At 36.0% G+C, this 24,214-nt stretch overlaps 1 protein-coding gene across 9 annotated transcripts in view; it reads right to left on the bottom strand.

Moving 5' to 3' along the window:
• Positions 1 to 24,214, bottom strand: part of RYR2 (ryanodine receptor 2) — a 469,316-nt gene that overhangs the window by 6,973 nt on the left and 438,129 nt on the right. For all 9 annotated transcript variants that reach the window (XM_068939250.1, XM_068939252.1, XM_068939253.1 and 6 more), the window contains 13 exons: positions 23,847 to 23,928; positions 21,400 to 22,703; positions 20,972 to 21,036; positions 18,744 to 18,891; positions 17,142 to 17,228; positions 16,121 to 16,339; positions 13,719 to 13,849; positions 12,811 to 12,853; positions 10,560 to 10,693; positions 8,910 to 8,970; positions 7,455 to 7,601; positions 4,528 to 4,662; positions 796 to 952 (listed from right to left, as the gene is read on the bottom strand). In XM_068939250.1, the coding sequence (XP_068795351.1) occupies positions 796 to 952; positions 4,528 to 4,662; positions 7,455 to 7,601; positions 8,910 to 8,970; positions 10,560 to 10,693; positions 12,811 to 12,853; positions 13,719 to 13,849; positions 16,121 to 16,339; positions 17,142 to 17,228; positions 18,744 to 18,891; positions 20,972 to 21,036; positions 21,400 to 22,703; positions 23,847 to 23,928 (2,713 nt within the window). The remainder of the gene's footprint in view (positions 1 to 795; positions 953 to 4,527; positions 4,663 to 7,454; positions 7,602 to 8,909; positions 8,971 to 10,559; positions 10,694 to 12,810; positions 12,854 to 13,718; positions 13,850 to 16,120; positions 16,340 to 17,141; positions 17,229 to 18,743; positions 18,892 to 20,971; positions 21,037 to 21,399; positions 22,704 to 23,846; positions 23,929 to 24,214) is intronic.

The following is a 24,214-nucleotide window of genomic DNA, read 5'->3' as shown; positions in this document are numbered from 1 at the left end:
TTTTAAGTTCCTTAAGCAATCATATTTATAACAAACATAATTACCAGAAACATGATAGAAAAAAACTTGACTTCCCAAAATTCAGTACCCAGTATCCAGAATACAACAGTTACAGAGTCAGCCCAAGTGTCTCTCAAAGAGAGAACTGTCCTAGCCTGATGCTGACTAACTTCCCATTGTCATTATCCAGGGCATACTGAAGCTCTTTCATAGTGGGTATCTTCATTTACTCATTGAAGTTATTCAAGTAAGCAGGTCAAACAGAGGTTTTCGGGTAAGAAAAGGTTTAACACCTTAAAGCTATGTTTGCATTCTCACACCACTACCACAACGTGAAGATTTCAGAGTCAAAATCATTAGATCCTGGCAGGAGGGGCAGTGTAAGTAAAGCTAATGATTTTGTCTAGCTAAGCTTACACAGGATATGGGTCATGCTGAAAGGCTATTTTAAGGTATACCACAACATTCCTTCTAATCACTTCTCTTGCTGATCATTTACAGGAGGATTTGAAATGGGGCAATGAGAAGACAGAAACCATAGCAAAATCAGTACTCTCACGGCAAGCAGCTTTTTCTCTGTTTCCAATTGACGCAGGTAGAGCTTGTTGCTTATACAGAGAGTGGGAAGAACAGCATATGCACAAAGCCAGCTCGGTGTGGTTTACTACATAAACCTGTGCTGTATGATCTGCCCTGGTGACCTGGTTGAATCTTAGGTAGGTAGGATGACTGTAGAACTAAGATTTGTGTACACTAAATACGCTTTCATTCTCACCATAGGCTACGAACGCATACCTTGTATAATCGCCAGCAGGATGACAATCACAAAGAAGAAGAAAGTGATATCAAAGATAATCCGATAGATTTCATATTCATCTCCTGCTGGATCCTCTATTTCATCACCGATGCCTCCACCTGCACGCACTCCAACATACATGTGAAACATGTAGCACTAGAAAACACAAACCAAAGTAACACAAAGTTTGAAGCTAGAAGTAAAAATTGCCATTTCTGCAAAAGCAGTAATTGGCAGAACTGGTCTATGTTCTAGCAGCTACGCCATGTCAAGTCATATTTTTTTCTTCTTTGAGTTTATGTATACTTCCGAGGGAGCAGAAGTGCTGCAGCACATGTGAAATTGCAGCACATCACATTTTGTCATTACACAGCAATTCAAAAGACCAAAGGTTCCACTACCTTAAGTGCAGTGGCACAGCGTGATTAATGCATAGAAGTTCCAGTACGGAATAATGTGAGAGTAGGAAATACGATTACCATCATATCCATCTCCTTTTTCATTTCCCCAGGTCAAAAGGGAATTGAGCAGGGCTAGCCTTGTCTACAAGCACACCTGGAACTAAATTCAAATTCACGCTCCTGAATTCTCACAGGAGATGATTAACAACACACAGCTGAGAAATTACGAATATTTACAGACTCTGAAAACCTAATACTGTTGTATAGTTGGTCCTGATAAACATGGGGCTCAAATGACAAATTCTAATTCTAGATTGGCAGCTGAGTTGTTATCACTCCATTTTACAAATAACAGCCTATATATTATGATTGTTTTACAAGGTGAGATAACAATAATAATATAAAATGAAGATGATAATATTTATCTACATAAAAAGAATGTGGTATATAACAACTGCAGTTATAATAAAATTTTGCCTTTTAACCAAAATGTTATCTTCCATTTTTTCCCCGTCTTTGATGGTTCCAAAAAAACCAAAAAAATACCCTTGAGGAAGTTTGTGCAAAGACAAGCTAATAACGGAGAAAGCCTAATACTGTAAAAATTCAGTGTGAAATGTGATACCATAGGACTGAGTACAGTAATGTGGGCTGGTGAAAATGCAAAATTCTCTTTCACGCTATCACGATTTTCTATTAAATTATGTCAGTCTCACAGGTTTAGAGCAGGGTATTAGTTTCTTTATCTCTGAGCAGCCTTGCAAACTATAGATTCAAGGTCTCACTATCTTTCAAAAAGTAGTGATGCCAGTAACAGTAATTCTTATTGGCCAAGTGAAGTTTTCAGGTACAAGCTTTAAGGGGTTTTCTGCAGATCTTTATGTCTTTCCAACGTAAGAGTATAAAAGTCTGTCTTTACAAAGACCAGTGCAGAAATTGTCCTTAAGGGTAATTACTCAACCTTCACTTCCCTTCAAGCTCAAGAAAGCTGTCTGGACTTTAAAAGTATATTTTTATTCATCCTGAAATTTTCCTATTAGATCACTCTTCATATAGAAAAGAGCTATATGCACAGAGATATAAATACTTACGCAACAATAAAAGGAACAATAAACCAAGAGAATGATACACAGAGTGGATATAAGAATAATCTGACAACTAGTCTCTTTAGGACCTGAGACTTAAAACCAAGTGCCAGAAGAGACAAAAAGAATACAGCACAGAAAAAGCAGCCAGACACATTAAAGCTGATAACATATAAGTACACAGCAATCTTTCAATATACCATGCTACCCCAAAACATTCTTCGCTCCTTACCTCTCTGGTCTTTGTTGCCATGGAACGAAGGGAAATATTCCCCTCCGAACACAAAACTCTTTCATGCACCTACAATCACTTTTCAATATTTATATAATAGCCCACATCCCAGTCTCAATCCCACCTATAAAACTTCCTCTGATGGAACTCAGTGGAAAATAGATTTGGCTAAGAGAAAATAAAGCCATTGTAGCAATTCCATCTAAAAAGGATTCCTTACATCTGTATGCTCTCTTCCTCACTTTGACATCTGCATATTGGATACTGCTACATCACTGTAAAGATTTACGTGACAGCATATTTTCACCACAGATAAAATATGAAGCACATTTACAAACATTTTGACCTGCTATGTGGAGGTTATTTTTTCGTTTCTTCCCTCTTACTCTTTCCCTTATCTTATATCAATTGGTCACCTCCAAATGCTGCTGTTTCTAAGCCTTAACCACGTGAAAGAGCCATTCTTTTCTTTTTACACTATCCCTACTCCCAAATCCCTTATATAAGAAATTGATACAGTAACATACAGCACTGAACTATCAAAAGCTGAATAACGTAAGAATTATAGTTACTATTTATTTCACCAATCATGGAAGTCAATCATGAATTTAACTAGTGAAGGTATTGTTATTTATTTAAGAAGTTTAAAAGGTTATTTTTATACTTCTAAAAATTTAAGTATGTTCTGAGTACTTTTTTCTCTGTTTTTTTTTCCCAGCATTACATTGTGAGTCTTATAGATTTTATAAAAGAAAACCCTGACTGTATCACATATCACATGTTATTCAGACTCATTCCTGTATATTATAGCATTGTTATAACAGTATTTTCACAGCATAACAGGACAGGTCACATTGGAAGGGATAGACCTACAGGGAGTCTGTAGTCCAAACTTGCAGGATCCCCAGTGGGTCAGATGAAGTTCCTCGAGGCTTCATCCAGTCAAGTCAAAACCTCCAAGGACAAAGACTGTGCAACCTCTCAGAGCAACCTGATTCAGTGCTTGACTGTCCTCATGGCAAAAAACTTTTACCTTACACCCACTCAGAACCTCTTTTGTTTCACTTTATGTCCCTTGTCTGCTGCCATACACCGCTGTAAAGAGCCTGGCTATATCTTATCAATAACCTCCTCACAGGCACTGGAAAGCTGCTATTATGTGCCCCCTACCACTCCAGCACTTTCTCATCTCCAAGCTAAAAAAGCCCATTTCTCCTAAGCCTCTCCTCGCAGAGCAAGTGCTCCAGCTCCTGACCATCCAGTGGCTCTCTGCTGAACATACTCCAGTTTATTTACATCTTTCTTGTACTGGGTGGCCCCAAACTACCACACAGTTATTAATTCCCTGGAATTCATTAGTATTGTGTAAGATTTTGAAGCACATTTAATTTCGCTATGGATGGCTGACTGCTTTTAAGAGGATACTAACATCAACACATCTTAGCATTTTTAGTGGCATTAGCCCTACCATCCACAACTGCAAAGCCTGGCACTATCTCAGTAAGCAATAAATAATTGTCAGGGGTTCTGAGCACAGAAAAGATTCCAGTAACAGAACTGCCAATGGAAGATCATCACATCAGCTGATGCCAGTGAAGACTGACAGATTTTCAAGCTTAAACAAGCATTTCAGAACCTAAATTATTTATGAAAGTCCTTGACTATAACTAAGTCACTATCTGAACGGCCTGTAGTACCTCCTCAGAAGTACCTCCTCCCCTTCACTGACTTGACTCAGTTTCTTGGCTTTTATTTGGTGTTCATTTTTGCAGAAATTATAGAAAAAAATACCATCTCATTTATTCTATTCTTTCATAGACATGTTTGTTTAACATATACAGGGTATCTCCTGTTGTTAGGGATCTTCATTATATTCTTTGTTTCTTTACCTTCACTTACGATCTTTCCGTTACTGGCTAATGATATAACTATATGAATGGGAATTACATGAAGGACAGGAAAAGAAAAGGGTAACAGTTTAAGAAAAAAAGCAAAAAGAAAACTAAGACTTACTGTTAGCATATCATCACATTTCATATCTGGCATATCACCATCTTCACTCTTGTTGTAGAACTTGCGGAAAAAATTGAATGCCACTACTGTGTACAAGTATACCACTACTGCCAGTAATCCCACTGTTAGTACAAGCTGGAAGACAAAATTATATAATAGATATAATAAACTCATGCAAGCATGCCACACAATTTTCTTTGCAAAAAGAAAAAGAACAGTAATCTCTGAGAAAAGTGAAACTTTACTCTCTCTGTCTCTTTGCACATCTGCAGCATTTGATAATATATCTGGTTATTTTTATGCAAAGACTGCATTTCAGCTGGTTTTTCAAAGGAAAACTATGCTTCAGAAACACGACTATACAGACAAACCTTGCAAAATCTAGTGGATATGTACACAGACAGTCCATTAGGATCATACAGAAGCTATGTAATCACATAGAGAAGAGGTATATCTGAAAGTTTTCTACCCAGTAATAACACTATTACTATTTAATATCACATATTATCTAATTGCAATAGAGTATTTCTAGAAGTTTATTACCTCCTAGTGATTGAATACTGCAACAGTTTTGGTTACATCTATGGAATCACAGATAAAACAGACTCTTCCTTTAACTTGAATATCTACCTCTCAGAAGCACCAAAGACTACCCCATTGTTCAACTGCAGCATCATTAAAATTTTGCCTTGAGCCCTACGGAAAGCAGCTGCAAGTGAACTGTAACGTCCTGCATATCGACAGTTCACTTGCATAATTGCCAGACTTAAAAAAAAAAAAAAAAAAAAAATTGTGTATCACAAACAATGCCCTTACATTATAGATACTCTGTAAAGACTTCAGAATAAATTCTACGCCAGAAGTATATAGGCACAGTTAAATGGATACATAGCCGCGAGGTTAAAAGAAGATGCACATACTTTGGGGGAGCGGGGAGGGGGAAGGAAAAAAAAAAGCAGCTTTGATTTTGCCTATCCATGCATATACACATGAACTGCCCAACTGCCCTTAGAAAACTCTATTCATCCATTCAACCACCCTATCACTTTCTTTGACAAACATACTAGTCATACAAGTTCTGTGCTACCACTGAAGAAAGGTAAAAATTACAATTTGTTATTTTTTGGTGAATTGGCCTAAATGTGAACGTGAAAAACAACTCAGGATTAATTTGTGAATCTTAATAGGAAATTATAGTAGGATTTACTTTTCCAAAACTCTATATTATCACTGCTTGTAAATTTTTAAGGTTTGCTTTCAGGCAGCATTACACAAAGATTAAGGTAATATAGATTTAAGGAAGAAATAACTGTATTTGTTTCCATCAGTATGTTAGAAATAATAATAATAATAAATTCCTATCAAATTAGCTTTTTTTTTTTTTTTTTCCTCAATAGCAGCAAGGAATATCAGTCATTTGTATTAACTTTCACATGCGCATGTCATGGATCTCTTCTCACACGACTGCTATTAAGGTTTCCTAAGGAATAACTTCAGGTAACATTACAGCAATCATAACACAATCTACAGTCGTGGGCCTGGAGGGCTTCCACTCTACATAACGTAAAACTAATACAAGAAGGCCCCAAGATTTCAATAGGGTACGTGTAATTATAGGTCTCTGGTTGCGATAGTAAGATCAAAAGCAGTAGGTTATCAAAGAAATACAACACTAACTAAAATGTAGAATTATTTCACTATATTCAGTCACAGACTGATTTTTTTCCTGTTTTTGTTAAGAAATTAGAATTTAAGAAAAAATTCTGTTCTTCTAAGGGTAAATGCTGCAAAATGTTGATTCCTGTAACTTTTCAAGACCTTTTTTTGTTACATAAATGAAACCTCTTAAGTTAGCCACATAATTTAAAACAGTTTGTCGAGGTGAGTTCATAACGAAGACTCTCCCTTATATGTCTCATACTTCATTAGCTGTTTTGGAATATAAACTGTGCTCATTTCAGTGTGCATTAATGCATAAAAATTGATGACAAGGACAGTGCATTTGAAGGCAGAATTAAATTTTCAAGAGAAAGCATCTCACATTGCTCCATTCATACCTACAAAAATCATTGCTTAAGATTTTACATTTCACTAGTATCACAGTTGCTTAAAACAAACTAGAACAAAAACAACTAATCACTACTAATAAACTTCCAAATGGCAATAGCCACCAGACTTCTAAAGCACCTACAGTATATAAAGCCAGGCTTAGAAACTCCATCTTAGGTCAAATGCAAATAAGTACACAAAACGGAGAAGATCTTTCTTTATGTTACCCTCTTCAGCCCTCCTGAATAGCAGAATTATATTAGCTGTCCTGCTGGAATATCTTCTTCAAGCAGACAAAGGATGTTTTTGTTTTTACCATTAACTGTTTACAAAGTTCCTTTGGACTAGGAAGGCTACCATACCTGAGGAACACTAGAAATCTCAGATTACAGGAAGCATTACTCCTACAAGAGATCTAAACAGATGGTAAGCCTCGGTTATTTTCTCTACTTAACATCAGAAATACAATTTCAGCTTTTATAGCTTCCATAAGAAAAGATTTGTTATTATCCAAAGACTGAGGTTCTGAAAGAGCTCTCTAACAGCAAGAGTAAGTGCATTTCAGCTGGTTCTTTCTTTAGATGAATCCTGAAAAAATTCTGAACAGTGAATTTATGACACAGTTACCCGTAACAGCTGGAGACTGAATTTAATGCCATACGATCTAGTCCCATTTTCTTGTGGTTAGTAAATCCCACTAGCTAGTTTTCCCACGGACACAAGTTCTAAACTTCGTGATGGAAGAATAATCCTGTTGTCAAGCCAGGAAAGCACCTTTCAGACCTTAGCTGAATTCAGTCATATGGTGACTATTCCTTTGTACTCCTTAAGTAAAAAAAAAAAAAAAAAAAAAGGGGAGAAGAGATGATGCTTGATACCTGTTTGCCATTGTGGGTTACTGATGATAGGATAGTTCGTAATGTCTTGAATCCCATTGCAATGTCAAGGAGATGAGCAGCAAAGAAAAAATTGTTGTAATGGCCAAGGACTGACATGGTCATGTACCAAGCTAGGTAAAGGAAAGACTAATAGAAAAAATAAGTACATTAAAAAATAAAGTTCACAATTATTATGGTCAACTTTGTTCACAGAACTAAGGAAAGTACAAGTTGTTTGAATGTGTTTTTCAGTTAAATAGACAAGTACAAAAAAGATTTTACACATGTTTTTGCTACAGATTTTGAGAATTCTCTTTATTATATGAAAATATTAAATGAGTAAATGTACAGTTCACAGACAATAGTTCAAATGGACGCAAAAGAAATCTAAAATTCTTAATTGTTAACGTTTCAAAAATAAAGAGTTTTCTGATTTGAATGACTTTTTGTTTCTGAATTTCTGAATAATTACTTAAAATATTAAAGCCCTAAGGTAGTAAATGACAAATGAAAGCACTACAAAATTAACAAGAATTTTATAATTAATTCAAACTTCTGAACTACTGCTTAAGCACGTAAGAACTTTTAAAGTAGTTTACTAGCTATTACAAAAAATGTTAATTGCCTCTTTCTCCCCAGCTTTTAATTATTCATTGGATAGAAAGACAATTACACATTTATAAGAGAAATTTCAGACCCTCCTTTAGAGGAGACCTATTCCTGAACTGACGCTTTACAGTTCATGCTGTTTGTGGACCCCAGAGGGTTATCGTCCCGACTTCAACATGGACTGAAGTCAGATCACTTCCATTCTCCACTAGTCTTAATTCCAAAATTGTTTGTTTTCAAACCCCATTTTTTCACTTGGAAAATAAGTTGATTAAGGAAGCAGTAATCAAGATATCAATATGAGCAAGATCTTAAACTCCAAGATATTTGAACAGCCTTGTTTATTGTTTCTTTCTTTGTAAAAAAAAAAAAAAAAAAGGACACAAACAGATGAATAGAATCATCAGTCTCATTGCTTCATATCTTTCATATCCATTTCAGTGATATAAATTGCAGTAATTTCACACACATTAACTGTACTGATCTGCCTGTGCTCCAGAAATAGTCAAGTGACAGTAAATGAAAAGTTTATGTACAATACAAAAAAAGGCAATTAGAATTGATATAGACAGTTTTGTAATTTCATAGCACAGCACTTGATTATTACTCCCAAATAAATAAGCATATCAGAAGAGAAAAACAAACAAACAAAAAAGACTGAAGTTCTATAGACTAATACCCTATGTAACATGGAAAACATTTGAGTAATGTCTTCTTAAAATGTTTTTCTTTCTGTGCAAAAAAACACTTGTAAATTAGAGTGTTTTATAACCCCTCAAAAGCACTTCAGGTTAAGTGTATATTTTTTATAAGGTGAATACACATATATATAAATGATAAACTTACATTATCAGTGAAAACAACCCCTAACTTCCACATCTGATATTTCACATCAATGGAATTTAGCCTGTAAAAATAAATAAATAAGTAATTGCACTTTATATAAAAACACAATGGGAAAATATACAACACAATCTACAGAAAGTGTACTGAGCCATAAATAAGAGAGGCCACAGTTATTTCTCTGGAAGCTGAAACCCTGGAACCTTGTTCTATTTCACACTGTTTCTCTGGTATAGACCAGTCAGAAATTTGAAACAAATAAATAAATATTGGTTGGGATTCATCTGACCTAACGCTGATCAACATAATTACAAACACTTGCAAGAACAGTGCTCTGAGTTGTCTGCAGGACAAATACGAGGGAATCCCAGGTCATTTGCAGAAAGGAAAGGAAAAGGAATGGCAGGAGTTAGGAGTCAAGAAGACAGAAGAAAATCTTGGTCATTTGTAATATTACATGCTGTATTTCCCTTCCTTGTTAAGAGAGACATAGGTCTGGCCTGCATCTGGGCACAGGCAGGGGCAGAGGCACTTGAGTTCGGATCTGCACCACGTTATATTCATTCTCCAATTTCTTGCCCAAACATCGTCGAGGAAGAGTTCCACCCCCAGTGCTTCTCCCACCTCTCTCTTCCTTGCACTGTAAACGTATTCCAAATGCTGAATCTGGAATACGTCTGAGTTTTAGTTGTTTCATTAGTATTCATTTCTAAAACTGGTATAAAGTAGATACAATTCTTGAAGCACATATTTTATGTGAACAGTTCTGTACTTCTCTGTCACAGCTGTTTAGTTTCCCATGCCATATTCATCTGTCAGATGTATGGAATGACTCAATGTAGTTCTAATTCACTGGAGGCCCCACTGTCTACTTCATATAATCCTTGTAAACCCATTGATTAAATATTGTTTTTAAAGAAAACTATCTATTAACCCCTATATCAGAATTTTTTTTTAGTATTAAAAGTCCAACTGTTAAAATATATTCCATCCATTTATTTGAAAACCTATTTTTACACTGCACAACTGGAAAATACATTTTTTGCAGTGCTCTGTAGAAACCGAGGATATTTTATTTTTTTGCTAGACAGAAAAATGAATACAATTTGAACGCCTCAGAGCTTCTTTTTTCCATGTTTGTCTCTCAGATGATAGGCAAGGAGGTAATTTAGGCAAAATAAAATATGAAAAAGTGTGAAGAAAAAACATCTAAACTCCGAGATTTTACTGGTCACTATTTTAGCATGTAAATTTATTCGATCAGGTTTTATTATCAGAATAAATATAGTGTCAGTTTTGTCTGTTCTTTCAGCCTGCATTGAACTGAGAGAACCATGAAAAGGAGTCTCCAGCCCAGTTATAATTACACTTCATCAGAATAATGGGAATGTACGTTCAAGCAGCTGTGCACTAAACTAAATCTTCACAGACAAAGAACAGTAGAGTCCTGTATATATGTTACAGTGTATATAGTGAATTAAATTCTCTATATCATTCAATTCAAGATTTGATTTATCTTATATAGCCATACATAAAAGAGCACCAAAAAGATTCAAAGCTGAACGACAAACTTTGATTCAGATTTTAACTTATACCAAAAAAAAAAAAAAAAACCCACCAAAGCACACAAACAAACCAGAAGCAAATGCTTACACAGCAGATAAGGAACTATCTTTCTTTGGTTTCTTCTTTTCTCGAGCATCACTAAAATCGAGAGCAGCTTTGTCCATTCCTAGTAACTCACTGATTCTGTCGCGTCCATAGAACTCACCATATTTATCCATGACCTAAATTTAGGAAGAATATTCAAAATAATTAGGTAGAGCAGTTGTTTTTTAGCTTGGTTTCTGAAGACAAAAAGGTTAACAAACATCTTTTTTGTCTGTTTGTTTCCGTCTGTCTATCAGCTCACTCAGTAATAATTTTTATTGCTCTATTTCAATCAGTTTGATAAATACAAGAGGCGTCAAAAATAATATATTCCTACTTGCTGATAGCAGGAAGAGGAAAGAATCCCAGCTAAGGAGAATAAATAAGTCATTGTCCTCACAGGCACAAAAAATACAGCCTAAGCTCGCACAGGAAAACAATGTTATGAACATATGACTATCCTAGCCATGTGTAAAGCTTTGATTAGAGTAAGATCTCTCTAAAAAAATGTTTGACTCTCACTAATTATTCTTTTAAGAAAAAAGAGACATAATTTATTTGTGTAGAAAGTTTCATTAAATAACCTAAAAGTTACTGGTTGAGTTTTCTGGTTTTCTTTTTTTAAGGGCAAGCATTTCACATCAAAATAGTTACAAAATATGTTTATTAACCTGCCCCATCGCATAATTTTATGAGCTTATTTTATAGTATTTAATAATGCAATGAATACATAGTATACATACCATATGTAAGAATGAAAAGATTTTGAATAGAGAGGCAACAGGTAAAAATGATTTTACATGAACTACAACTATACCCTTCCAATATTATTAAATTTTCTCTTTACATTTTTCTCTTTACATAGGAAACATTTATGAAAATGAACAATTAAAGAGTGGGACCAAGGATTTCACTTGCTCTCATTCCACTGAATGCACAGCTCCTTCTTAAATATAACCTGTCTCTTCTTATTTGCAAAAGAATATTCAGAGAAATATAAAGATTTAGATTAAAAGATCATAAATGGTTGACTCCCACAGGTAAGAAATGGTATTTTGCAGCCTTCTAATAATCAGTGTTTTAAATCTCTGTGGATATGTTAGAGAAAAGCCTTCTTTTTCACATGCCTAAGAACAGTGCTTCATGACTGTGAAGACATATAGAAACATGACATTCACTAGCCTGGGGATTAAAAAATATATATATGTATGTATATTATATATATGTATACACACACACACACACACACACATATATATATGCATAAAAGAAAGCATCCTTTGCGAAATACTGTATTTGAAGGCACTTTGTGCAAAACAGTTACCTTTACCGTAGTCAAAGGTAAAGTACCAAACTTTCCACACAATTTAAAAACATGCTCATTTCCTTTTCAATAGGAATCTTTCATCAACATTGACCTGCTACATTGACAGAGGCAATGCAGAATTTTATTTTCTTCCTTCAGTACTCTATGCAAGTTACTCCCTCCTCTTTGTTTAGACAGACAGACAGAAACACATATTTAACTACTTGTTCAAACACGCAAAAAATAGTTTCAACAGCAGGGTGAAAATACAACTCATAGGATTTTTTTTTAGCTAGGCTCACCTAAAAGTATTATGAAGCAAAAGTGATACGAGTATTCAACCAGACATGTCTGCAAATGTGTGATTCAAAGCCGGCATTAAAATGGTATGAAAGAAGAATAAATCTGGTCCGGCAACATAAACACCCCCCTTTTTAAACGTTCTCCAAACATCCTAGAAAGATTATTCTTGTTGTGAGATAGGGTGTATACGTAACATATTTATTTCACCAAGAAGAAGATGAGAAAACATTCGACATAATGTTTATAAGAAATAAACTTCAGAAGTCTTTACTTATGGAGGACTGTTTTTGGGAGATAGATATATACATACCTACTCAGAGATAAAACAATTTGCATATGTTCTAACAAGCATAAAAGTGTACACTTGTCCACAGAACCACATGAATGTATCTGAAATTTCTCAGTTGTATAAAATAAGCTGCATCTGGAACAAGTTAGAAAGAATAAATATCCAAAATGCACAAAAGAAAGCAGCTGTAAGCATAAGACGAGTAAGGATTCCATTTAAAGTGGTAAACATGGTAACCTACAGTGGATGAAAATTATATTTCAAAGAAGTGTAGTCCACATTTCTCCAAACATGAAAATAAACCTGCATTAGAACCTTAAGTTAATTTCGTATATTTTTTAAAAGTAAGCCACTACCTTTCTTTTCACAAATTTGTCCCAATAATTGTTGGGAAAAGACCTGAAAAACACAGAAAAAAATGACATTTTAGAGGATTGTGAGAAGACACAGTAGGTAACAAGATGACATAAGAATTAGCTACTGGCTTTTTTTCAAAGGTGCTCTTTGTTGCTATTATCAGCTAGCTGTTGTGAAGTCTCTGCAATGAAAGTTACCAAATTGAGCTGAGCATGTCACGCTAACTCAGCTGGGAAACAGCAGCAGAGCTGATGCCTGGAGACAGAGTTCTAAAGCAGTTGGGTCACACAGTCCCACCAGGAAGTCTTCAAGAGACACTAAAAAGATCCAAAGTGTAGTTCACTCTCTGACAGGAGTACACAATAATCACACTAATTTCAGGATAAGCAGCAACGGGCACAAACCCAAACACAGGAAATTCCACTTAAACATTAGAAAACACTTCTTTACTGTGAGAGTGGTTGGAAAACTGGAACAGGTTGCCCAGAGAGGTTGTGGAGTCCCCATCTTTGGAAATATTCAAAACCCAGTTGAACAAGGCCCTGGGCAACCTCCTCTAGCTGACCGTGCTTGTGCAGGGGTGTTGGACCAGAAGATCTCCAGAAGCACCTTCCAGTCTCAAACTGTTCTGTGATTCTGTGATCACTGCACTTGCCAAAATAAACTCATTGTGAATTTTTTTTAAAGGAACAGAAATAATTTTAAAGCAAAAATCTGAGAACGAAGATGACTAAAAGTGATAGTAAACATTATTAACATTACAACTACCTGAAATATGTTGTATACCCTCTCTGGAAATATAGCCATCATAAATGCTCACTTCTGACAAGCCTGATGATTAACTACATAACTGCAGAGACTGAAGAATAATTCCTTGCAAAGCTATACGGAGTAAGTAAAAACTCACTGTGTGTTGATGACAAGTCTATCCCACTGCCCTTTAATATCATCTTCTGAGGGCTGTTCAGTTATATACAGCCCATCAAATTCCAATTTCCTTGCCACTTCCTTTTCCCGCTTAAAAATAACCAACGGAACCTGCAGTTGAAAAAATAAACATATCAGAAATTATCTGAAAACTTTTATGGACAGATGTCTGTGAGGAAAAATTAAATGCAAAAAATGAACAAAACAAAATTAATACTTCAAAACATCAAAAGACTTGGTCACTGCCTAGAACACTGTGAAGGAGCAGATGCCTAAGGACCGGATCAGTCGCAGACATACAACTACAGTGTACTGTACTGTCGTAATAAAATCGCACCTTCTAATACAAATAGCGCCAAAGTGCCACGGAGCTATTAGAGCTAGCCTAAAGGGCTAAAATGAAAAGGGGGCTAAAGGTCTAAAGGGCTACAGTGAAAACAGCCTTACAACCCTTAAGAAATCTAGTCCAAAAATATTAATTTAGGATCTCCTAGATCACACTTCTGGACTGTATTTTGGCAACCAGAAACTACTAGAGGTTGCTTTTCACTTGTTATGGAATTCTTGAAGTTTTATAGTGTGGAGAGCAAAGACAGATCAGGAGCAGCAGAAAGAAAATCTTTAAACTACATTCATATTCCATATATTTGCTTTGTGCTTTGTACTTTTTTGCCAGCATTTGGGACACCTGAGCACTAAGCCTGATCAGGCTTTCCCTATAAGACATCTCTCTTTCATCAGCTGGATGACATTCAAAAGTACCTTCCAGGAAGGCAGATGCAGCTAATGGTTCCTTAGAAATCTTTTACCAATATAAATGCACTTTTGACAGCTATATAGTGGATCGTTTGATTAGGTTTTTATTTTGAAAGTAGATCCTACTTTTCCCTAGAACCATTTTGCAGCCCTCTAAAATGCAGCTACTCTGCAATGGTGACTGTATTACTAGTCTAGGCTAGACATGGGTATATTGAAATAATAACGATGAAAATTAGACTATTTCAGTAACATGGTGATTACATTAGCTATGATAACAATAGTTCCAATCTTATTTTCAGACAGCTAATTGAGAAAAGTGTAGTGAATTTTATGCTACGCAACCTCCAGAAACAAATATACTATGCACAGAACTGCAGGTATGAACATTTTTAATCCTAAAAGCAGTGCATCTCCAAAGACAGAGACTGAAACCATATGTGGTCTTTTCTTAAGGGTTTCACAGTTGGAAAGAAGGAAATTCATTATGACAAATAATGATATTGATGTATTTCATTTCTAGTCAAAGAATAAATGTAATTTTAGAAAAACAATCTGGGGAAAGATGCATAAAGGTAAAAAAGCTGGGTGGTAGGGGAAGAGGACATCTCAAAAGCCAGAATTCTAACCTTTTATGCTACAAGCCAACAAGTAAAACAGAGGAATGTGTTTTAGTATTTGTTGACCTGCAGAGACACTTAAAGTACAGATCAAACACTTAATGCAGCAGTGTGACGACCATTTGCCTTAACTACTATGGCAGATTGTGTCTTTTTTGGCATAGAAAAAGTATTATCCGTTAAAAAGGGAAAGGAAAAACATCAAGGCCCATATAAAAGCTTAATTAAGAAATTATACTTATAAGGACAAATGAACAGCCATACTGGGTCAGACCAATGGTGCACTCAGTTTAGCACCCTGTTTTGCACTATGCCATACAGTACTTGCCTGGAGAAGAGCATAAAAATGGGGGAAACTGCATCCCATATATATTCCTCCAGCCTCGAGAGATTTATAGCATTTGGTCTTCCTAAATGAGAGGTAGGATTTTGCCACCAAGGGTGGCAACTTTATTTTTTACCTAACAGAGATCTCTTCCTGTTAAAGATAATCAAGTTCCTGCCAAAACACAGCAATTGGAATGCATAAAGAAAGTGGGCACTGGCTATAGTAAAGCAACACACAGTAGCAGTAGTCCAAAGTACTGCATGCTTTTCAAATGACCCAGCCGACAGACAAGCAATGTGGATGCTGTCACCCAGCTTCCTCTGGCTACGTGCATTCCCTGTTTGTCACAAGTGATTTCTGATACAGATTAGGGATCAGGTTTCTGATACAGATTAGTGATCTAGTGGTCTGCCTAACACGGTAACTGTGCAAATGCTGATCCTTGATTCAATGCCAGATCAGCAAATCAGGCTCTGGCTCATACCTTCGTGAAGTTATCACGTAACCGAATCTCTCTGTAAGTCACACTAACAGAATAGTTTTTCTTCACGTGGTCCCTCAAACTGCTTGAGCAAAGTCGCTACAGCAATGTCCCAGTTACAACAATGTCCCAGTTTACATTGCTCAACGCAAAAAAATTTGGGAGCTAGAAGGAAAACAATGTTCAGCTTCTCTTACTTTCAAGCAGTAATACCCTATGATGCAGAAGAACGAGATGACTGTATGCAGGATGGCCAAAATGCGCAGTGTGGGTTCCATGTAGCCACTGCTTTCTTCCAGGACATAATGCACTGCAATGACCCTGTGGCTGTCACCTTCCAGGTTGTTCAACTTTGCGCTTTCACCAGCAGGCACCACAGGAACTTCCTTTTCTTCTGTCACAGCAGAGGTGGAGACCTGTTCAAATCACTTAATGTAGCGGTTACATGCCTTTTACAGGAGTTTCACACTGCTACAGGCTAAGTAATACAACTGAAGATAATCATACCAAGGATGATGTAATTGTGAGGAAGCAATTTTTGCAGAGATCCTTTCATCTTGTTAAACCAGTTTATGACCTTTTTTGACTTTTTTTTTCTTTTTTAAATTCTGTTTCCATGCTAAAAATGTGGATCACACTGAATTTATCACCAAAAATCCAAGAAGGAAGATCTCTCTTGGAAGAAGATCAGTGAACTCCTAACATTCCTACATGCAATCTTTCAGTAAGGCTCTCCCAGGAATTGATTTAGGTCTGATAATTTTAAAATTGTACTAACTGTACTACAGGCTTTGCCAAAGACTGTCAGTAGTACTCTAGGCAGCTTAACACATGACTTCCCTCTGTGGTACACACTCTCAGGTGAGCATGATGGCTGAAGAAACATCTCAGCTGACATACATTAGCTTAAACTGACAGTGAAGTGGGCCCAGGGCTAAATTGCTGTACAGTAAAACGGAGCATCTAAGGTACGGGTGCAGCATTCATTTTGCTGCCTCTGTCACAGCGCAGAACTTTGTTAATAGCTATTCATGTAATGGCAGACTATTATTACTTCACACAAAAACTTTAGCTATCGCCTTGTTAGACAACTGAAGTGGCAGTATGAAGCAAACATTCAGTCTATTAGTCTAGCCAGCTTACAGCATAGAATACTGGCTATGAAACCTGAACGATTTTCAGTAAACGAACTGAAAAGTTATATTATGACAAATTTACCTTATAGAAGAGCAGGATAAAGTTAATGGCAAAAGCAACAAACAATGCTAACATCCTCATGTTATAAAAGTTTCGAGCAAAATAGTTCTGAAAAGAAAAATAAAACATAAATACTGTTTGCATAATAACGATAGCATGATCTTCAAGTTACTTATTAAAATTTTTAGTAATACATTGTACAAATTCTCTCATACTCTATATATGCAATAATGGCTAGAGGAACTTTTGTTTCACTCCACGCAGAAAGAGAGGAAGGATTTCTAATGACCTCTTACACCCACTCTCAATATACAGAGGCAACAGAGAGACATCACAATGTAACAGTAACACTGAACTGTGCTATGAGTACCTCTGTCTTCACTGTACCTCTATGTTCTTGCATGTGCATTTTACAGCTTGGTAAATTGTTCCTTTTATCATGAAACAAAAATGTCTGTAGGTACATTTATTTTAAAATCCTTTTACTATTCCAAAATCAATTGCATTTTTACCAGATCAGCAAAAAGTTCATCTGTGAACCCAGTACCATGAGTAAAGAGCTTCCCCCATTAAGCATTACAATACTATAAAAAGGGCTGCAGAAATGCACATTTTCCCTTGCTTCTCTTCCTGACAGTGCACAAACCTTCCCAGCACATTTTCCACACTTTTTTCTCTTTTACATGGAAATTCCTCTGCATTTCAGCCCTAACCTTAGAAGACTAGTTAGAAATTATTAAATGAGGCTATTAGAAGAAAAATTAAATGCAATTTGCATGATTGCTGCATGATTAGATCACTTGGTGCTGAGTTCAAAAGCAAAACTTAAACATCTAATTCCTTATTCAGACTATGGTTTCAGTTTTGTAGTTTTGCTACGTTGTTCATGTTAGAAGCAGACAATTATATCTACTACTAAAGATATAGAAAAAGGGTGATTTCTTCTGGCTTGGATATCAGTCTAGATTCACAGAATATATGCGGTATCTCCTGACTAGTAAAAAGTATTTAGTTCTACAACAAACTCAAAGACACTGTATGCTACTGAGAAACACTCAGATGCAGTTATACTATTTTAATTAATCTTATTTTCCATAGGTAGGAAGATAAGGTTTTCAAATACTAATTTGCCATTTCATTAAAATCTGTAACCTTTTTCTTAAAATATTTATATTTGGCATTCTAAGAAGTTTCAGGCTAAGCATTTTACCCTTAATAAATTCCTTACATAGGACTTCCCAAAGAAGTCTCTCGCGGGAAGTGAAATCTTTCAGGCTCACAACCTGCTGTGCAAGTTTTGGACTGGCCAATACTCATCTTCACATAAAAATGCAAGGCTCTTTCCAGTAATGCAGAGGCATCTCTGAAGGCCTATGTTCTGGACAATAACTGTCTTACTCAGACTTAATATCCCGTCTATTAAATTATTTGGCTTTCTTCCTCTGTCATTCTCATTAAACTTTTGCCTCTATGTCTTTTTCAGGTTGACTGTACACGGAAAAATGAGTGAGATTTATTAGATACAAACTTGTTTTCTTCAGGTTGGTAGAACTTTGTGGTACACATCCCTCCTAAAACCGAAACACAGTCAACAGCTTACACATCTAAACACAGCAAGCTTACAAGAAGCTTCTGTTGATATGCAATGATTTTCTTCCAGAAAGCTGATTCCTGAATTTCCGAGTCTCCATATCTGTGAGTATGAAGCTGTCTTAATTTCTGTTTTCCTTTGTCGTCTTTAGCTTTGTCTTCTTTTTCCCCATCTTCTCCTCTTAGGGGACAAACAAAATCAAAAGAATATTACATTAATAAAATTAACGAACAAAAAATTATAGTCACCCCCAAAAAGAAGACTTACCATCTTCTTATGAGGCTCAAGTAGTCATGAGTCACGCAGTGCGCCCACATGGATAACAAGAAGAACTATCCCTCTTCAGTTCAAAGCATTAGCAAGGGTGATAATCTAGTAAAGTAAGTCTACAGCTAATTATACCTACTGGTTTGTCACGTTGAAGCAAGGATGCTAACTGGTAGAGGCAGGCAATCAAGAATCTGCCAATCTTATTACTTGAAGCTCTGCTTCATAATTGTGGAGCAAATACTTGCACAGTAAAATGTCTGTAAGCTTGTGGAGAGCTCCCCTCTCATCTCATGCACTTGAACCACCTGGTTCTCAAACAGGTTGCAGGAAACTTCAGTTCCTCTTGTATTTACAAGCCAAGCCTCAAGATTCAAATTCTGCATTTCTGCCCAACAGCTGAGGACTTCATAAGTACTCACTCCAGGTAGAGAGAGGAGTAAGAAAGTTTGACAGCATTTTGATCTGCGATTATTACAATGCCCCCCACTACAGAAAACCAAAGTTACTAGTAGGTTACCTTCTCCAAACATATGATCTAAGAAATTGTGAATTTTCTTGGAAGTTATTTGACCTGACAGCATGCTAGATGAAAGGAACACAGAAGCCTATTTGAAGCCAACCCAGAATGAGAGGCAACTATAAGCTACATTATTCATTTCTCTTTATCTGTCTACAAACAGAATAACTGATTTCTTAACCTTCTCTTCTTAGTGGGATACACTCAACAAATTTTCACTTGAAACTTTGACTTAGGTTAGGAGTGCTTTCAGGGCAGCTAACAAGTGCTAGGCACTGCACTCTTCACAAAGAACATGAGTACTGCTGAAACTCAAGAAGTCAAGCACCCCAACCAAGAGTAAAGTCAGCTTCAAAAGTCAGCAAGATGTTCTTTCCTAAAGTTGCACTGGCTGCTCTGGAAATTTGCTGCACTGATTAAAAAGAAGAGTTTTTGTCTTTCCAGAAGGGCAATACGGAGAGAACTTGAAACTAAGGAATCCACTTGGTATTTGGACAGTGACATTTTAGCTACAGAAACCATATAGCAGGAACCATGAATAAGGAGATGGAATTCCATGTTTTTTGCTATTCAAAAGCAAGTATTATATTTTTTTCCACTATTTCTATTCTGGGCTACTACCATTAATGTCATAATTAATGGTTGATTAATCATTTAATTAATTTTAAGTTGCTTTAAAAAAAGATTAAAATTATCATTTAACAAATGTTAATGGTTGTTCTGCACAAAGACTTAAGAGTACTCCAGTAATTCATCAAAATTATATCGGACTATTAAGATTTTGCAAAATCCTAGTAACTCAAAACACGTCATATCAAATGGGATGGGCAAAACTGATTCAAGCTCTATCACTGACAGATAACTACCCTCTAGAACCCAAGAGCTCTTACGATTTTAAAGAGATTTTCTTCTAGCTTTCATGTTTGCCAAGAATACCTTAAACAAATGGATGAAAACGAGCCCAGTGAGAACAGTCCCACAGAAGACTTAGTCCTCTTAAAACGCTAATTTAGTAGATTCAAAATATTCTACAAAATATACTGATTCCATCAAAATTCTCAGTGGACTCTGGGACCACTGTAGCTATGCCTTTGTAAATAAACATCTCTTGGATAAACATGCAAACTCCTAGGACTACCTTCTGGAAATGTAGTCAAGTAACCTTTTAACTTCTGTGAGGAAAGGTAGCAAGTTACCTTATGAGTTCTGTGAATTCTAGCTAAAAGAAACTAAATCAACACTACAAAGTATGCTCCTGGAAGAAGGAAATTCAGGAAATAGAGCTCTAAGTGATGTCATTTTTGTTTTCTTTCTTTCCAAATGTCCATTGATGATGAGGATGAATAAAAAAGTCATAAATGTGGAATGTGAATGGACACAAAATACAAAGGTGAAGGAGAAAGTATAATCAGAGCTGATCCTTCAGTGAAACAAACTACAATTTGCAGGATCACAGCGTAGAGTAATACATACTCTGCTTTTTCAGGTTCATATTTTGCTTCTTCCTTCTCTTGCTTTTCATCTTCTTTCACCTGCTCCTAGAGAGAGTTAGATAAAAGAAAAATATCCGGGCACTATTATATAGCATACAGTCTTTAAACCTAGTTAAAACGATATACAGAGCACTGACCATTATAACTGATTTTTTTTTTAAAACTGTTGACACATTGAGGGAAGACTATCTTTCAATTTACATTTATAAAGACATGTTTTGACACTGATTTAACAGCAAACCGAAAAAGCATGTATCTAGCAAAGGCTGTGAGGCTGCAAGTTTCTGACCTCAAAGAGGCTAAACTTTAGTGATTATATGCAATTACATAGATGTGAGTTTTGTTTCAAGACTACACTTAACATACGGGGAAGAAAAATATATGGCAGAAAAAAAGATATATACTTACCTGTACTTTTTCCTGCACCTCAGGCATTGGAACTAAGGAAGGAGTGCTCAATAAATCACTCAAACCAGCATTTGGATTATGAGGGATCAATTTATACTGGCCACCTTCTCGTTTCAAATCCAAACCAAATATATCTGAGAGCAGATCACTATCATCTGATAAAGTTTTCAAATCCGTCAGGTCTTCCGCAGGCAATGCAGTTTCTGTTGGTTTCCTCTCCCCTTCTTCTCCTTCCCCACGCACCTCATCCTGAGTGGGATCTGGCATATTAGCTAACAGTTCAGCCACCTTGATTTTCTTTGCTCCTTCTACTAGGCTTCCTCCAAGTAGCAAACTGTACACAATGCGAAAGAAGCCTCGGAAGACACTACAGGTGAAATGCAATAAGCCCATCAAAATGCTCCAATAAGAAGAAAACAAAGCCAAGATCATGTCCTTCATAGTCATTTTCTTCACTTTTTTCATTTGTTTCTTTAGGCTCTTCATGCTGAGCATTTTCATAAGAGTCATTAAATTATACTTGAGAGCTACTAATGCTGATTTCATAGTCACAAGAGAGAAAAAACCAATTCTGGGATCCTGTTCCTCAGGCTTATCTTTCTCATTCTCCTCTTTATTTGCTGACCTTTCATTCAGATCTGATTCAGAGATCTGGGCAGCCAGTTGCATTTCAAAGATTGTATCCTCACAGAAATTAACAAAAAGCTCCATCTTTTCTTTCTCCCCTCCTTCATTTACAACATCAAATATAAATTGTCTCTTTGATTCTTTTACCTGAGGTTTCTCCCACTGAGTCCGACTTGACTCACTTATTTCAAAATAAACTCGTTCAATGCGTTTTGCACTGCCCATGATTTCTATGCGTCCAAGGAAGGGCTGAAAATAATTCAGAACGCTTTCTGACAGCTCAAGAAAAGTTTGCAAGCGGGTATCATGGGGCATGTGTTCAGAGAGGTTGGTCAGGAGAACAGCAACATTGAAACCAATGTCTTTAGCAGGTTCATGGAAGCGTTTCACAAATTCCTCGTAGTCCAGGGTCTCATTCTCATCTGTTTCAGCACACGATAGCAGAAACTCAGTTTCAGATTGAGTGTAATGCTTATGGCTTTCCATTGCCTTGTGAAAATCCCTCTTTGAAATTACGCCTTTACCATCAGGGTCATATTCTTTGAATGCATCAGAGGACGTCAAATCCTTAAGTTTTAAGAACATATCAAAAAACTTCAGAATCATCTCCACGTTGTTGGACGATTCCACAAGCATATCAACCATCTGCTTGCCAATAGTTCCATTCACAACATTACCTAGACATGATGACAATGAGTAACAGATATTGATGACAGCAAATGTATTTGCAAAGAAAAGTGATTAATAATGACTCCTGAAATAATCACATATTAAGGGCAAAAAACTGTTGACTAGCTCTCTCATATGGAAAAGCCACCTGTAAATTAGAAATCTTTTACTAAAAACACTATCCTTAGACATGGAAAAACCATGGAAACCAAGGAGTAATTAGCAGACCATAGAGAGAGACAGCTGTTAAATTTAATAATATAATAAACACAAGGCACCTTTTAAGAGTGATGTTACAAATATTTTACTGTAGCGTGGCAGAGCATCATATCAGTTAGGAAGAGTTGTTCTGTAGGTCACTCGTGGACTGCAGCTTACATATACCAAGAATTTACTTTGCTTCTCAGTGACCTTCTACAAACTGAGCAGCAGCAGTAGCAATTCATGCTACACTGCAATCACTGTAATCCTTGCTGCATTTGCTATCTTCCCAGTTTTCTCAAAAAAAAAATGTGATAAAGTACCTCTAAGATGCAAAAGGAAAAACAGATCACCTATATTTGTGTATGTCTTGGTGGTCTACTCTCAGGAGCACGAATACAGTACCATGAAAGATAGATAAATAAATAGTAATAGTTCTTGACAATGATCGTGTCCTCTTGGATATTCTTGCAAAACCATAATTGCAAGATATTAGCTAAAAATGGACCTTGAACCTAGTCTCTGGCTAAATCAACGCTTGTTTTTTATGGCTAAGATCACTGCCAATATAAATGCAAACGCAGTTATGTGGTTAATAAAATGACTGAAGAATGGCTCAGTAGCTTAGGAGTTTAGGATTTCTAGTTCATTAGTAAATAACTTCACCTAAGCCAAAAGAGAAGCTAAATTAATGGAAACAAAACAAAACTTCTGCCAGAGCAGCTTTTTATATAATTCTGACATTCAGAATCAATATAAAATATGATCTAAACTACTACATATAAATCTCCCATGTACTTTAAGATCTAACATCTCTTCTCACCATTGATAATGAAAATTAAAAACTAAAAGGAAAATGAAACATTACTTCTAACAAGAAGAAAATCTCCAAAGGTAAAAACATTTCTAAAACAACTGTGAAAGAGAATTTCAAATTATATTGGAACTACCTTCCAGCATAGACAGCAGCATGACAACCATATCCTTCTGAAGATCCATTAATTCTTTCAGTAATTCAATTTGACTGGAATCCTACATAATGAATACAATATGTTATACATCTATCGACTTTTTAACATTTATATATGTGCATGCAGATTTCACCTTGGAAAATAAGCCTTGTAAATGAAGAGGCTATTAGTGTCAAAAGGGATAAAATCGTGTAAATATATGTAACTGCTTGACTGTCTACCTTACACTTACAGGACTAACATATAAAGAATCATTACTTTAGAAGAAAATAATTTAATAGAGATAAAGTGAAAACTGAAGCTGATGACAATTTTTAAAGCAATCGCTGGATATGTCAAGCTCACAG

Source organism: Struthio camelus, chromosome 3 (genome assembly GCF_040807025.1).
Source record: "Struthio camelus isolate bStrCam1 chromosome 3, bStrCam1.hap1, whole genome shotgun sequence".
Classification (NCBI taxonomy): Eukaryota; Metazoa; Chordata; class Aves; order Struthioniformes; family Struthionidae; genus Struthio; species Struthio camelus.
This window is presented reverse-complemented; position numbering and strand designations above follow the sequence as displayed.